Genomic DNA, 16697 nt, shown 5'->3' with positions numbered 1-16697 from the left:
TTTTTTTTTTTTGGTGACCAGTAAGGGGATCGTAACCCTTGGCTTGCTGTCACCCGCACCGTGCTCAGCCAGTGAGTGCACCGGCCATCCCTATATAGGATCCGAACCCGCAGTGGGAGCGCTGCTGCGCTCCCAGCACCGCACTCTCCCAAGTGAGCCATGGGGTCGGCCCCAAAAACTACATCTTTACCTGAGAAATTAAGTGGGGAAAATAAATCAGATATTGCTATTGTGTACTTTCATTTTAACATTTTTTAAAAGTACTATGTTATAATTCAGTATAAAAGTCCATATGTATTAGGAAGAAAGGAAAGTTAAAGTACTTGGGATGGACCTTTTTATCTCATTTTATAAATTACTTCAAAAATCAGTCTGGTTCATTCAATCCCACTGTTACACCTAGTAAAACCAATTAGGTGCTAGGTTGTATATTTGATATTCAAGGATACCTCTAAAAATGACACCTTTCCAGTCTTATAAAAATAGAAATAAAACAATCTATTAACGCCCCTTTTTCACCACTCACAGATTACAATTCTATGCTCATGTCCAAGAAGTAGCCACTGTTCCAATTTTTTTATTTTGATTATTTCCTTCCTTTCTTTACCACCCATGTATATGTGCCTATATATCATAGAATTTTAATTAAAATGTTAGTAACAATTTTGGTGGCCTCTTCAACATCCACTTCCCCCATTCTTCTACGGAAAATACTTAGATTTTCCTTTAGGATTCATTGCTTCTCTGCTGTGTAGCAGTTAGGACCTTTGAAAGGGATGGATCACGGTGGACTCTGATTGGCATAAGCTTATCAACTCTTCTATTCTTCTGGTGATCATGAATGAGGGATGTGTCCTCATTCTCTGCCCAAAGGGTATAAAGAGAATATGAGGTCTGGGATTACTCATTCCCAGCCAGCCCTCAGTGGAAAGGCCTGGGCCTCCTGGGGTTGGGTAGGGCAGGAGTGGAGGCACTATGGAAAGCCAGAGCATACAGCCACACAATGCACAGCACAGTGAAGAGGCAGAGAGAACCCAGGTCCTTCCTGATATCACAGAGCTGCTGAGCCAGCCTTGCCTGAGGTAGGTATCTCCCTCCAGATCGTCAATGAGCTTATCCTATCTACTTTTCTACTGCCAGTCTGGGTTGGATTTCTGTTGCCTGCAACCATAAGAATGCTAACTAAAACACACACAATTTTTTGAATGAAAAAATTACTTAACATACATACACCAATATAAAATCAAATAAATAAAAAATAAATGTTTAAATACATTATACAACGCACAACTCTTGATGGAAGTTAAAAGTCAGTGGTCTGTCATGTCAGAGCAATACCAGTTACCAGTGTTCATCAGGCCATTTGGGAACCAGAGTCCCCATATGCATTAGAACATGGGGTTGGGGAAAGGCCTGCAGTCTTTTTTTGGATAAGGTTGGTCTCCTTCCCAGGTGGCAGCAACTGTCAAGGAGTGTACTGGGCGAGAGGACTTATTTTCGGAGTTTGTTGAAAGACAATATTGAAGACATGTCTAAGGCCAACACTGGCCTCCAGAACCCTCAGGCACCCCCTAACTCCCCCTCCTACCCCCAACTCTTCACTATGTTCTCCATCCATGTCCCTCAAGGACACCTTTGGTGAACAGCCTGTGTAACACTGCATATAGGTTGGTGGTTACAAGCACAGGTAAAGCAGCCAGACTGCCTGGGTTTGAAGATGAGCTCCGCCATCTAATGACTGTGTGACCTCCAGCCATTTCCTCATTTCTCCATATAACAGGAGTAATGAGTGTACATCTCATAGGGTGATTGATAAGTGTGCAGGGCCTGTCAGGCCATACACCATCATAACTGTTAGCTATGTTTAAATTGCTTTTGTCATGAACTGTGGTAATTTGAGGGGGGTTGGAGAAAACCTAATTGCTGTCCTCTGAGAGAAAGCCAGCTGTGGCCCAGGTGAGGCCAGGCAGCACTGAGGACTGTGACCTTCTGCCTCGGGACCATGTGACCTCCCTGCCGCCCCCTCCAGCTTCCTCCTGCACCTCCCTCACCCTGACCCCCAATGCTCCTGCCCTACTGGTTTCCTTCAATTCTTCCATGGGAGTCTTCATAAATCTTTAGGCCTCCACCTAGAGTGAGATTTCTTGTTCCTTTCTGCACAGCCAAGCCCTGCTCATGCTTGGAGGCTCAGCTTAAATAGCACTTCCTCAGAGAGGCTGCCCCATGGCCCCTTAGACCAAAGGAGATCCCGGCCCTCTCTGCATTCCACACAACGTGCTATTCCCTTCTCAACATGCATCATGCACCTACCCCTGTGGTCAGTTCTGTCCTCCCTGGGGGATGTAAATCCCACAAGGGCAGGGGACCACATTTGTCTCATATACAACAGAGTCCCTAGGATGAGCTCAATAAACACATGATGAATGAATGAATAACATCCCAAACAGACAAATTGCCAATACTCACATACTGGTGCAGAGAGGCTTCCATCTTACAGGAATACCAGAAGCCTGGAAGTCAATAACCCTAAGACAAATCACCCTCAGTTTCCTCATTTCCAACTCACCTTTCGGGAACTTCTCAATTACAGTAAGTAACTCCCATCCCTTGGGGAGAACAATGCTGATTTAACTACTACCAAGGCACAAAATCCCAAAGAAAAATACCTCAGGAAAAACAACGCAATACTCCACTACCTCCTATAAAGGCAGTAGAAGCTTCTCCTGGGAATGTTGACCAAGGTCTTCTGACAGCAGATGGAAAACGTAAAGTTCCTTTAAAAAAATCTCCATATGACCCAAAATCCTAGAATCCAGCATCAGGAATCAAGGTACTATTTCATACATCTGTGCATATGAGCATGTGAGTGAGAGATATTGTCTGCAAAAAACATTAATATCCAAGTATTTCTATGGTAAAACAACAGACACATTCCTGAAAATGAATTAATAATGTCCCAAAGAAAGACAAATAGCCAAAAACCTCTTATTCACACAAAAGCACGTGCTAACAATAACAGGGCTTATGGAAAATATAGAGCTGGGGTAGAAGGCTCAAACCCCACTCAACTTTGTATCTAGAGCACTAACAAAAATAGTAAGAACACTGAGAATTACTAGCACAGATAAAAAGATGTTTTCTATTTCCTATTAGAGTAAATGTGGGACTTTACAAAAAAGTGGTGTGGCGGCGGGGGGTGCATGATGGAAGGACACGAGGAAAGACTGAGGCTGCTGCATTGTGGAGAGGACAATGCAGAAAGATCTGGGGAAATCAGACCTGTTAATAAGCACAAAGCCAAATGGAGCCTAGAGCAAGAACAGGAGGTGACCACCTCTGCTAGTCTATTTTGCTTTCTTTTGGGGGGGGTGGGGCAGCTGTATTTTGTTTCCCTATATTTATCATCTTATTAACTCAAACAAGCACCTTGACTAGCACTGATAGGATAAGTGCTCAAAAAATGTGTTTGCTGTTGTTATTTTTTTTAATTTATTAGGCACTGAACTAGCCACTTTATCCCTTTACGTCATCACAATCTGCTCTTGCAATATGATGAATCAGGCTTCTACTTGTCACCGACCCCTCCTATTTATGACATCTTGTAAGGTCCCTTTGGAAACATGAGGCAACCACATCTGGTGGCTGATGACAACATTCAGCTCCTCAAGGAACTTTTTAAAATTTTCCCTAGGACGGGTGGAGAGGATGCTATTTCTCAGTGTCATGACCCCCATTGGGTCATGATAATTAAAAGTCACAGTCATAGTTACTTATTAATACCAGCTATTGGTCATTAGTTTATATGAGGGTTTTTCCCTTTAAAAATACTTATCTAAGCTGGCTGGTTAGCTCTGTTGGTTAGAGCGTGGTGCTGATAATACCATGGTCCAGGGTTCGGTCCCTGTACAAGCCAGCTACAAAAATAAAAATAAAAATAAAAATACCTACCTAATAAAAACTCATACAGGTAACCACTATAATAAAATTCTTCAGTGCTTTTTCTTTTTAGATACGCTGTTATTGGAAATACTCTAATCTTTCTCTCATACTAAAAAGTGGGAATTAGCTGGACTTCTCTGACTGTTTGCTGGGGTAGGGAAAGTAAGAGAAGGTGAGAGTCCCAGGGTGGAATGCTCTCCAGCCCTGCAGCCAGGAACTCCAAGTTCCAAGAGCCCTACCCCAGTCCAACCTGTGAGGAAGGTTGGCTCCCTAAATAATTCCTTCAGCTGAAATCACCTACGCAAGGGCCAACTGTGGAATCACTTCCCAGTGTCCAATCACCGACTGTCTCCAGGCAACTATTGGGTAAACTGCTTTTTTTAATCACTCTTAAAAAAAACAAACAAACAAAACACCACTTTGCTTGCTGTCAGGGCAGCAACAGCATCTATTTTTTTCTCTACCACAGCAGAGTCCAAGCGCCAATCAGGCGATCAGAGCTGGGCACAGACTCCCTGAGAAATTTCTCAGACAGTGGGTAATGTGGCTGTGGGACCCTGGCAGGGAGGACACTGAACAAAACAAGGAGGCAGTGGGACAATGACTAAGACCGAGTTCTTGACCACGGGAGCTCTGGAGTTGATCAAAGGAGGCAAGTCTCACACAACAAAACATCCGTTACAGTGAAATATGACAACTTTTCTAACAGAGGTGAATACTAAGGGTCAGGTGTGCACAGAGAAGGGAAGGATTAATGGGCTTAGAGAAATCAAGGACCATGCCACAGAGGCAGATTCATATTTAAGTTCCATCTTAAAAGGATTTGTCCCTGGAGAAATGGAGAAGGGGCATTGCAGGGTGTCCCTACCTCGACAGTCATTCTCCCCTTTCTCCTGAGGAATAGAACCCAGACTGTTATCTGGGCACATGGCTATCTGGAAGAAAAGACCCTTCCCCAGGATCTCCCCTGAAACCAGGAGTGGCTATGTTACTGAAGTTCTGGGCAATAAAATGGAAGCAGATGTGTCAGGAAGAATTTCCCAGAAGGCATCGTAAAGGGAGGGATGCACTCCTCATTTTCCGTCCTCCACTCTGCTTCCTGGGAAGACGGTGTGATGACTCTCCAGCAGCCGTGTTGGACCATGAGAAAAGGGCTCAAGAAATGATGGGTTCAAGTGCTGAAAGGAACCTCAGTCACAGATCTCCAGACTTTACAGTTTATGGGTTCCCAAATGGCACCTGACTTTCTTAGTTTATAAAGCCCCTTGTTTTGAAGGAATTTGGGGCAAGTTCCCAAATCAGAGGACATCTGTGGGTCATCACCCAAAGTCTCACATGAGATTGCTCTGCTCACCCACTGAAAAGCAGGTTTCCTGCAGCCCCTTCTTACCTGAGAGTGCAGTGCAGCCAGCCTCTACAGCCCCCATTTTGTCCAAGAATTTTTAGTCCCAGAGTCCAGGTTCAAATATAAATGTCAAAGTGTGTCATTTCTCTTGGAAGAGGAGTTCTTAATTTATCTGTGTCTTAGAGGTAAAAGGTCTAACGGATCATCATGCAAACTCTATTCTGAGTGGCCTGCAAGAATATTCGAGAACTTCTGACTCAGCTCCCTTCCCTCCCCCACCCCTACACATCCCTCCCCTTCACCTCACCTGGAGAACTGTAAAAGCATTTCTACCCTACCTTTGTTCAAAGCATAATAATAATAAGAGCATGTGTTGTGTGCACACTCAAGCCCTTTTCTCAATAAATTAGTATCAGTCTAATTCCCCTGCTTGGAACCCTTCAGTGGTCTTAGCTTAAATATTACTTTCACTGAGAGTTCTTATCTGTTTAAAGAGTACTTTTCTCTTAAGTGCCACCCCCACTCTTTGTCTTCATAGCACGTATCCCAACTCGTAATTATGTATTTATTGTTTATTTCCCCCTCCCCATTGTGCATTTCATGAGGGCAGAACTATGTTTATTTTGTTCACCACCTACCCTGATTCCAGGCACTGTGCCTGGCACATTGTCCAAGCTCAGTAAACTCTTTTCAAAAAATGAATTTTAAAAGCACACTTTCGTACATTAATGTTTATTTTTACCACTGTTTACATTGAAGCAAACTTATAAATGAGTGATAGGCAAGAATCCCAAATAATTATTTTAATATTTTAAACCACTGGTCTGAGCCTATCTTAGCCTTCATTCAATTTCAATTAGAATAAAATGTTCAATTAAAATAATTATTTGAAATATCATTTTTTAAAAATGTTTCTTAGAGGAGGAAAAGATAGCTGTGTATTCATCACAATAAATATAACTTCAGTTCCTCACTCAGCACAGACCCACTTGGTAAAAAATGAGGCTGAAGATTTTTGTTAAGTGTTGGGCCATGGAAACAAAAAAGCCACGAGCCCTTCTGCCCTTCGCCTGTATTTTAAAAGCAAGTGCAGGCATATTCCTCCATGGCTTCCTAATGGGCTATTTAGGGATAGATGGGTGAGGTGTGCCCCAACTTCTAAGGTTGACCAGAAGGTCACTCTGCATCCTGAAATAGCTGCATCAGAGTAATTACCACAGGCAGAATGCAGGGCAGAGGAAACATGGAGCTTTCCCAGCCTAACCAATATTTTATTCTCGAGGTATGAGTACAGTTTTGCTGACAGTATAAGTTTAGCAGGAAAAGGTGTCAGCCAAGCTATTGCTTAGGTGCATGTTATAGGGCACATTGTTTTTTCCCTGATGTCAAAGATAATTCTCTGAGATACGATGGCCATCCCATCAGAATTAGATGCATGAGGACATCTCTTTGGAAGTGTTATTCTCAATATTGCAAACAGTGAATTTATCATAGCAGAATTGAATTCCATGACATCATTCCTCCTTGCAGAGAAAGATATAACATCTCATGTCCAGGCAGAAGTCTTTCCAATATTCTGTTATTTTTAGGACTATTTTTCTCCTTTATTATCTAGTAACCCACTAGTTTAGGCTATTTTTCTATTTCTTAATCACTTAAAAACAAAGTTCTATTATCCTGTTCTCATTTAGTGGCACCGAAGTAATCTTTTTTCCCACCCTATCCTTCCCCCAAAATATATTACATCTGATACCTTTCTTTTGCTTCAAATGTAAACACACACACACATCCTTAGGAACAAATGAGAGAAAATATTTAAAATTGTATTGTACAATTTTTAAAGTCACAAAATGATGAACTAGGCTTTAAAAAAAGAAGTTCCAACAAAGGTAATTTAGTCAAAAATCAACCGGTGATAACTGATTCAGTCCTCAATGATAGAAATAAAGACCAGAATGCAAAATGATTAGGGTTAGAGTGGAATGTAGGTGAGAGGGATGCCAACTACAAGCCAAGATTCCAAGAAGTTACAGAGCTGTCTTGTTCAGGCCCTTCAGCTGTTCAGGATGGGACATGGATGCCTGCAAAAGAGGCTGCCAATCTCCTCTCGGAAAGACTTGCCCCATGACTGAACTTGACAACAAGACTGTTACCAGGTGAAATCTCGTCCAGATGGAAGAACTCTCAGGTAAAGGTGAGGGAGCTGTGGTAAAGGCTTCAGACAGGTAAGCCAATGGCACTCAGACACATCAACACAGAGAACAGACGTCCCTTTACATCCATGTTTGGAGATCAAACCAAAATGGACCGCACAGGCATTAGGTCTTTACCCAAACTCTCTAGGGAATGTAAAGATACCTTCTCCACCAGCAAATGTTAAAAGCAGACACGGACTACGCATTCATTCATGCCCACACTAGACCAGACATTGGAGATAAAGCTCTAATAAGAGAGCCCTAACATCATAAACGTAAAATATTTTTGAATAGCTGTCCTTTTAAGAAATCATAAGATAATTATCAGCAAGCTTAAAAAATTCAACAAGTAATTACTTACCCATGGGCCATCTACCCTAATAAAACTTCAGTGGAGTGGTTGGCTGCAGCAATAACAACAGGACACAGACACTGGATTCTAGCAACTCTGAACTACGTACACCCCACTGCCCAGTTCCACCTTAGAAATGGTAGGTCTGAAGGCAGCAAGCAAAGGTGAGAAGCCTGATTCTTCCTGCCTGACGGCGTCAGTAGCACCACCTATGACGGAACACTAAGGAAGTCTGTACATGTGAGGAGACCCCTGAGTCCTGCAGCTGCAAGAGACAAACTATGGGAAATGGGCAGGTCTAGGCAGCCACCACTTCTGAAAATCCACATCCTGCCCCACATACAGGTGGTGATGGGGCCAAGGAGAGCTCTGCGCAGTCGCAGGACCAGAAAGTTTGGTCCTTACAGGAATTATGACACATGGTCCTAAATGTGGGAAGCAATATAAGGGCTGTGAAGTCAGACAGCCTGGGTTCAAATCCTGCCTCTAATAAGTACTTACTAACCAGGTGACCTTGGACATGTTTCCTAACCCCCAGAAGCCCCAATTTTATCAACTACACATTTTGGATTCCTGGATATACACAAGGGGTCTTCAAAAAGTTCATAGAAAAATTTGTATTATCTTTTAATTCTATTTTTCCACAAACTTTTTGAACTACCCTCATATATTCATAGAAGTTAAGAAAGTATTCTTTGGATTAATGTCCTAGGTCTGACACTTACTTGTAACTTTGCACAAGGTACTCAATCTTTTCAGAGCGTCAATTTCCTGATCTGTAAATGGGGATAACAATAGTACTTACTTACAAGGGATCAATGTGTACATAGATTTTAGCCCAATGCTGGCACATAACAAGCACTCAATAAATATTAGCTTTTATCATCAGCACACCAGCATCATTATCATCATTACCATTATTGTGCTATCCCTATGACACTTTTAAGCGTCAGAATGATCTAAAGCAAAAAAGAAAAGTTGCAGGCCAATTTCCAGTACTCCTAGAGCTGCCTAGTTCCACCTAGTACTGACTGCCACCCATGGAATCAAGGCCAGATGTCTGCATCATGGCTTCATTGTCATTTGTCAGCAAAGAGCAAGGGGGCGAAAGATCCAGTTGCTGGGAACACAGGCCCCAGCCTACCCCTTCCCGCTGGCCAGTGCTCAGTCTGCCCATTTGGAGCTTGCTTGATGCCATCAGTTTCCAGGGAGATGCTGGGGCAAGAAGTGCCAGCTCCACCTCCCAATCAGTTTCCCCTTTCCCCAAATCTGCGGGACCTCACTGTTCTCCTACCACGTGACAGCATTGTGTCATAGCAGCCCTTGTATACAAACAAGCCAGACTATTTAAATGTCACTGTGAGAAAGATGCTGCCTGCTCTGATTTACATATCTATTCAGACCACTACTCCTTTCTTGATCTAGCCAGAAAGGTTTTTCTTCCTCTTCCTCAGCTTGCCATGCAGGGCTGGAGGGCCCTTTACAAAGTTAAATTTTTGCTTTAATAAAAAGATGTAAGAGTCATCAACTCCCTACAGAAGTGGAGAATTAGAATGACTTATATAACTTATAGCATTACATCACACATGTTATATGTTTGGGGCCACTAAATGCTAGATTATCTCAAGGGCTACTCATAAATTTTCCCTACTGCCAAACAATACAACAAACATCTTTCAGTCTTGGAGAGTAAGGTACCCTGAGTGCTTTTAATCTTCAGAATAAGGTCCCAGATGAGTAAGAAAACAATTCTATGTGGGCAGGGAGAAATGAACCAAAATGAGGAACTGATTCCTTCCAGCACTAGTTCCTGCTCATGTGAAATATGGATTAGGTCACAAATAAGACTGTATTCATCACCAAGCCCCTTGGGCATGCTATGATTAAAGTTAGAGGAGTCCAGGAACATCTCAAGTTGAGAAGTAAGCTGAGTTAGGTCGAAATTTCCAGCCCTTCCCTAAAGGCCTGGCAACCTGTTCCAAATCACAACTGAAACTAAGTTGAAGGGACATCTGTTTCTCCAGAAAGTGTTTGGCATTGAAGAAAAGAACTACAAATTAGAACAGATAAATATTGTTGTGGGTGGAAAGGCAAAGGGGATGGGGGAACCAGGAAAATTAGAATTATCTACCTACAGACAAACTCTTGTAACTCAATAAATACCATCAGGGAGGAAAAAGAGAGAGAGAGAGAGAGAGAGAGAGAGAGAGAGAGAGAAGAAGGGAGGAAGGAGGAAGGAAAATCAATGAGGAATTTTTCTTTTTCCTAGCAGGAGCTGACACAACTTCAGTGAACAAAACACTGTTGCATTTAAGTTGAATATTTGGCCATCCATTATTGGTATAATGATTTAATATGGGATTGTCTGCAAGAGGAGAGGCATTGAGCGTTCTGCTTAGAGTCTGGTAACAAAGACTGTACATTAAACTTAAATATTCAACATAATATTGAGGAATAATTTTCTAAGCCTTGATGGACTACCAGGATCATTTTATGAGTAGATATTATAGGTTTTCCTCTGATCCCAAAATCACTTTTAATGCCAGTTGGAGTAACATGTAGCATCTACTTAACTTCTAGCCCAAGTATGCAGAGTTAATAAAGTGAGATAATAGGATGAAATCAGTAGGTAATGGAATTATATTTCTACACTGGAAATTTAGGGTTTTGAAAAATTTCTTTCAAAATTATCCTCAGTTATTAACAACAACAGAAACAACAATAGTAATAACAGTAGTAGCGATAAGGATAGTAGTGGTGATGGTAGTAAGAGTAACAGCAGTAGTAATATTAATGGTAATAATACTACTAACCATCACTTATGCAGCACTTTCAAAGTATTAGGAACGCTTCTAAGCATTTTAAATATATTAGCTTATTTAATCCTCACAGCTCTCATATGAGGTAGATGAGCTATTATTACTATCCTGTTTTATAGATGCTTTCAACAATATTTGTTATTATTGTAGTTAACAACTAGAGCTATCTTTCAAATAAAATATCTGGAACATAAGGAGAGGAAAAGCAGCTTGCCCAAGGTCACCCAGCTGGAATATAACAGACTTGGGACTCAAATCCAGGATGCCCGGCTCCAAAGTCTGAACTCTTCGCCACTGTGCTATACTTACTGTCCCATGCTTAGGAAGGTCTTCTAGAAAAGGAAAGTGGAAGGATGTTAATCACGCCCCTGCCTACTGGTAGCTGGAGTTAATATTAAAAGTTTGCCATTTCCTATAGGAGTCTCCCCAAAGCCATAGTAAGAAATGCAGCTTGCTCCTACAGCTATAACAAGTCACTGGAAGCTGTAACAAGTTACCCAGCTGTCCCCACATGGTCTGTGACCATGGTGAACTCCCTTAGAGCTTTCACCTTTGCCAGCTAAGGCAGAAGTTGGGCGATGGGGTGAGGTGGGGCATCGTTCCCAGGACACGTTTCCTGCCTAGTAACACAGTCCTCAAATAGCCCAGGCTGCAGGCCGAGAAATTCTTCTCTAAGTTATGTCCTGGAGTCTGTTCCTCCAGCTTTTATTAAGAATGAACGTTTTCTCGCCAACCCATGACTCAAGGAGGACCAAGGACTGAAGAGGACAGACAAGCAGCAAAGTTTGTTTATTAATCTGCTGCACCCAAGGGAACGTTTTTCTGAAAGAGTGAAATTCCTGACTGCTCAAAAAGAAAGAAAGAAAGGTAGGGGGGAGGAGAGAAAAGCCTGGGAAATTTAACCACCAACTGAACAAAAGTGAAAAACAAAGCCCTACCAATGGGGATGTTGCCAGAGACAATGGGGCCCTTGAAGGAGATGCAATTGTCTCTAGATAACACCCCCCTCCCCCGCCGGAACTCGGCTCGCCCTTAGTACTACATTATTCCTGTACTAGCCGAGGCATCTCTGTTCACAGGGCAACTGCGTGCAAAACCATCTGTTACTGCTCCTTGGTTTCCACGGGTTTGCAGACACGGCATTTACATTTCAAGAGGAACCTCTGGGAAAGACGGGGCAGGTCTCTATCCTTCCCTGGAGCAAATACCTTTTTATATAGCCTGGGAGGGGGAAGCTCTCCTTTCCGTGAAACCCAACTCCTCAATTGAAAGGAGATAGGGTACTTCAATAATACACACGCAGCGTGCCCCAGCTGCCTCATCCTAAAGCCCAGCACGCCCTATGACGGTCCTCACATTCGGACACTAGCATAGACATGGTAGAGTGTTAAGCATAATGTCCTGTCTATAGGGTCTAACAGGGCTCTGCTTTCCTGAGGAACCTTTTTTTCCTTTTCTTAAACCTGATATTAAAGTTGACATTCTGTCCTGCATACTATTTAACCTGAAATATACCTCCACTTAAAAGCAGACTGTAATCTGGACGGAAGGAGATGTTTTATATGTTGCTGTGGGTGGGGGCTATAGCAATATATACATATGTCAAAGTTCATGGAGGTGTACACTTCAGACCTGTGCACTTTCCTGTATGTAACTTACACCACAATGTTTTTTTTTTTCACAATACATTTTTTAAAGCGGAGGATGTCAATGATACTCACAATTAAGGAAATTGGGAATAAATCACTTGCTTTCAAGAACAGAAAGTCTATTCTGCTCTGATATACTTCTCCCACTCTTACCCACATCAAAAATCTCTCCTGAGAATTTGGAAGTTCAAGAACCTGAAAAATACAGCTATCCAACTCTCCACTAAGCCAGTGACTACAAATGTCCCCTGTGTGGCCTGTGAGCCAAGTATGCAGCACTGAAAGAGCACCTGTCACACACCATGCCGTTCCAGCTACATATCAAAAATAAAAAGCCAAGGTCTTTTGCTCATCTGGTGGTGAGCTATCAAATTGAGAAAGACCTGTCCGGGGCTTTTAGTAACAGAGCCTGGAGTTTATTCTTCTTTTTCTTTAACCCTGTTTTTGAATTGATATTTGTAAACTCTGAGTAACACTGTTGCTTTCACCAAGCAGGTTAACCTTGTAAGGTTCAGGCCTCTGGTAGGAGCATTAGAGCAACGTTGAGGGTGGTTTCTGCAGGCAGCTCAGCAGGTTTAAATGTGTTGCATCCTCGCTGTTACCCCAGCAGCATCTTAGGACCTGCGGTGCCCCGGCTGGGGGTGGGGGGGTGACTACGTCACTAAGTGACAGTGTGAGTACTAAGACGCTTCATCATCGCTCAGTGATGACTTAGCGGTACACTTCCTCTTTTGAACTATCAGGCAAAGAGGGCTGCCTGTCACTGAGGGGAAGAAGGCCAAATATACCTACTAAGCCTCTAGAAAGGCCGCCCGTTGAAGCAGAGGCTCCTTGCACGGATCACGGGGGGTCACCTTTCCCCCTCACGCCCTCCAAGCGTCCTGACCCCCGCAGACATGTCATCTCGGGAGCACGGGGCTACCAAGCTGCATCAACACGCAGACATCCTGAATCAGGATCACCCGGCGAGCGCTTCCTGGACGGAGCCGAGAGCTCCAGTGATTTCCCTGGCCTGCACCGAGTCATTCAAGAAGTGAAATATGCCAGCCGGGCTGGGTACCCGGTACCTCGGGGCCCATCCCGCCGTCCCTGGGATGAAGCGGAGACTGCCAATGGCTGGGCAGCGTCTATGCGGATGGCGCGCGAGCAGATGGGTCTCCCGGCTCCCCCGGCCCTGGGCGCGGTGCCAGCCTCACACCTGGCCCGGTGCCAGGAATACAAGCGGCTCCGGTGGGTACGCGCCTCCGTGGAGACACGGCCGACCCCGCTCCGGAATGCGGGACGGGGAGAAAGACACCCCGAAATGCGGCGGCCGCAAGGACTCTGGTTCCTGCGCCTGTGCGGCGCTTCTGCTCTCACTTGGCAGCCCTGAGAGCGGCGCGAGCTGAGATTTGCGAGGCCGGCGGCAGGAGGGATGCAGGCGCGGGCGACCGCGTCCTGCCCCAGAGCGCACAGCGAGACTGCGGTGCTCCCCGTTCGCGCCCACCCTCACCCGGGACTCCAGGGCCAACGCGCCAGGGGACCGCAGCTCGCCCGAGGCCCTGGCGGGTGACCTGGAGCAGCTGGCAAAAGACAGTGGGGGCAGGCGGTTCTGGACCTGCTGTCCGAGCGTGCGCGGGTCAGTGGCTCCCGGCGCCGCTGCAAGGCCGCCCGCCAGCCACCGGCACCTACCTCGATCCACTTCTGCGCCTCGGAGAAAGCGGGCTCGGGGGGCGGCTCGGGCTGCAGGGGCGGAAGAGCTTCCAGACCGAGTGCGGGACAAGCCATCTGCGAAGCCCCGCGTCCACTCGAGCGCTGGGCAGCCGGGATGAGGACGGCCGCCGCCGCCGCCGCAGGAGCGCGCTCCCCGCCCCTCCCCGCCTCCCGCCGTCCCCTCCCCCGCCCGGCGCAGGTCCCGGAGGAGAGCCGCGCGCTGCTGGAGGGCCCCGCGGCAGCTGTTCCCAGCGCCGCCCCGGCTCGGCCGTGCAGGGTGCCCGGCGGGAGCGAGAGCGGAGGTGTCGGGAGCTCCCTCTCCTGCCCGCCGTGTCTGGCCGCTCCGCCCCCGGGGTGGGGGTGGGGGGCTCAGCGACCAGCTAAATATACCCTGCGGTGAGCGCTGGGTGTCTCCCTCCCGGCTCACACTCGGCCCGGGAGAGGGACTCGGCGGGCCGCCCCGCACGTCCCCGGCTGCCGAAGGGAGGGCGGGGCCGGCCGCACCTGCGAGATGCGCGTGGAGCGGGGCGCACGCGGCCCGGGGGGAGCCCGCGCTGCGGCAGCGGGGCCGGACGACGGGCGGGCACTGGCCGTGCCACATCTGCAGTCCCTGCGGCCTCAGAGGTGGGGGCAAGAGGGACAGCCCCTGACCAGGCGCCAGGAAGTGTTCAGCCACCTGATCTTTGTGTAAGGACAAAACAAACAAAAAAACCCGACTGTGATGAGCTTTCTTCCCTCCAGGCAAGCTACTTGTGTCCTAGTCTGTTGATTTCGTTCAACCGATATTTATTGTGCACCTACTGTGCGCCTGGCACTGAACTAGGCGCCGAGGACCCAGAGATGCAAAAAGAAAGAAAATACGCGAAGTCCTTGCCCCTCAAGAAATTTACATCCTAGAGGGAATGGGGATGGGACAGACAATAAACATGTAAATCAAAAGAAGATAATTATGAAGAGTGTTGTCTGTTAAGAAGATAAACAATGAGTAGGAAGGGAAAGTGCTGGCTAATTTCCGATAGCTTCTCCTCTTGCCTGGGAGGCTGACCTGTGTGTCCTGGTTCCATAATGGGGGCAGGAAGGAGGCCAGAGGACTGGAGGAGACAGGGTATTTATCCCGTTCCTTCCTGCAAGGGTCTGAGAGGTTGGCTGCACCACTCTGCTGAAGTCTGCAGCTCTGGCTGGGGCCCTCCCCTACAGCTACTCTCCTCGGATTCCCTGAGGTTTCCCTGCCTCCTCCTGCCCACCCCTCAGCCCTAGGGATGGTAAAGATTTCCCCATCCTGTTCTTCCATTCTGGTTTCTCCATGCTGTCCACTTTCTTCTTTCCTTTTCTTCTTCTTTTCTTTTTTTGGCGGGGGGGCCTAGGTGGGAATCTGAACCCTTAGCCTTGGTGTTATCAGCACCATGCTCTCCCTAGTAAGCTAACCAGCCAGCCCCTCCTTCCTTCTCATAGCCCCTTAAACTCTCCTCAGCTACCCCCATTTAAGAATGCCTTCTCTTTTGCATGAGAACACAAAGGATGCTCGAGGGAGGTTTTTCAGAGGAGATGGCATGAGGAAGGGATGTGAATATGAGAGATGTGAACTGTGCAACCATCTGGGGAAAACATTTCCTGATGGATGCCAAGGCCTTGAGGTAGGAATGAGCTTGGTGGGGGGTGGAGGAACCCACAGAGGGCCAGCGTGACTGGGGGTGCGGTGGGAAAAAAACAGGTGGGAATGATAGGCTGGGAGAGGCAGGCCAGATCTGGTGAGAGAGGGGGTGCACCACCATTTAGATTTGTCTCATGGGTATCCACCAGTAGGCCACTAGGGAACTCTGGACCGGGTGAGCCCAGAGCTGGGTACGCAGAGCTCTGTACTCCTGGCTGACCTGAAGCAGATGGATTCACCTCCTTAGAATGGCTGCTGGCAAGAGGGTTCTGACAGTGGCAGAAGCTCCACGGGAGCTAGATCTCCATTCCCTATTCAGAGTCTGAGTTTAGTCTTTGTCCAATTCTGGGGCTGTAATAGGGGAATGGAACAAAAAGCAGACCTGAAATTCCACCATTACTTGCTTTGTAGTCGGACGGGCTTTAGTTTATTTATTTCAAAAACTCTTATATGGCACTTGTGCTGTGCCAGGCACTAAGTACATTACAAATAATAGAGTCAGCCCTCATTCCAGCAATGTAAGATAGGACTAGTACTTTTCCTATGAAGAAGCCAGAGGACCGAGCTGGTGGGCAGGGAAGCCCGGATTCAAGCCCAGACAACCTGGTGCCAGACCTGCCCATAACCACACACCAAGCTGCCTTACCCATCTTATCTAGACTCTGCCACTTACAACTTGTGCCTCAGTTTCCTCATCTCAAATGAGGTTGAAATGGCCAGCTGGCAGAATCACTGTGAGGAGCAACCACAGTGACTGAATGTGAAAGGACCAATGCTGGGCCTAGCAAATAGTTAGTGCTCAGTACAAGCCAGCTCACCATCCCTTCCACCCAGCAGTCCACAAAAGAGGGGAGGGAGTAGAAGTGGACAAAGAAGAGATAAAGAAGGCCAGAGGAGGGAAAGGACTAATGAAACGTACTTAGACGATGATCTTATCTTTATGAAGAAACATAGCAGAGATTTCACAAGATGACTCCAGCACAGTAACATGAGATGCCACTTTGGGCAGGTTCCACTGCATGTAGTAAGTGGGAGGAGAGGAAGCTGGCAGACCT

General features: G+C 46.2%; 1 protein-coding gene across 14 annotated transcripts in view; it reads right to left on the bottom strand.

Moving 5' to 3' along the window:
- Window positions 1-14361, bottom strand: part of LIMCH1 (LIM and calponin homology domains 1) — a 349568-nt gene extending 335207 nt beyond the window's left edge. For 8 of the 14 annotated variants that reach the window (XM_063108319.1, XM_063108316.1, XM_063108321.1 and 5 more), the window contains exon 1: window positions 13971-14361. In XM_063108319.1, coding sequence (XP_062964389.1) covers window positions 13971-14066 — 96 coding nt within the window. In that variant the 5' untranslated portion in view covers window positions 14067-14361. The remainder of the gene's footprint in view (window positions 1-13970) is intronic. The other 6 variants (XM_063108322.1, XM_063108325.1, XM_063108328.1 and 3 more) reach the window with 2 other exon arrangements.
- Between the last annotated feature and the right edge of the window lie 2336 nt (window positions 14362-16697).

Source organism: Cynocephalus volans, chromosome 9 (genome assembly GCF_027409185.1).
Source record: "Cynocephalus volans isolate mCynVol1 chromosome 9, mCynVol1.pri, whole genome shotgun sequence".
Taxonomy (NCBI): Eukaryota; Metazoa; Chordata; class Mammalia; order Dermoptera; family Cynocephalidae; genus Cynocephalus; species Cynocephalus volans.
This window is presented reverse-complemented; position numbering and strand designations above follow the sequence as displayed.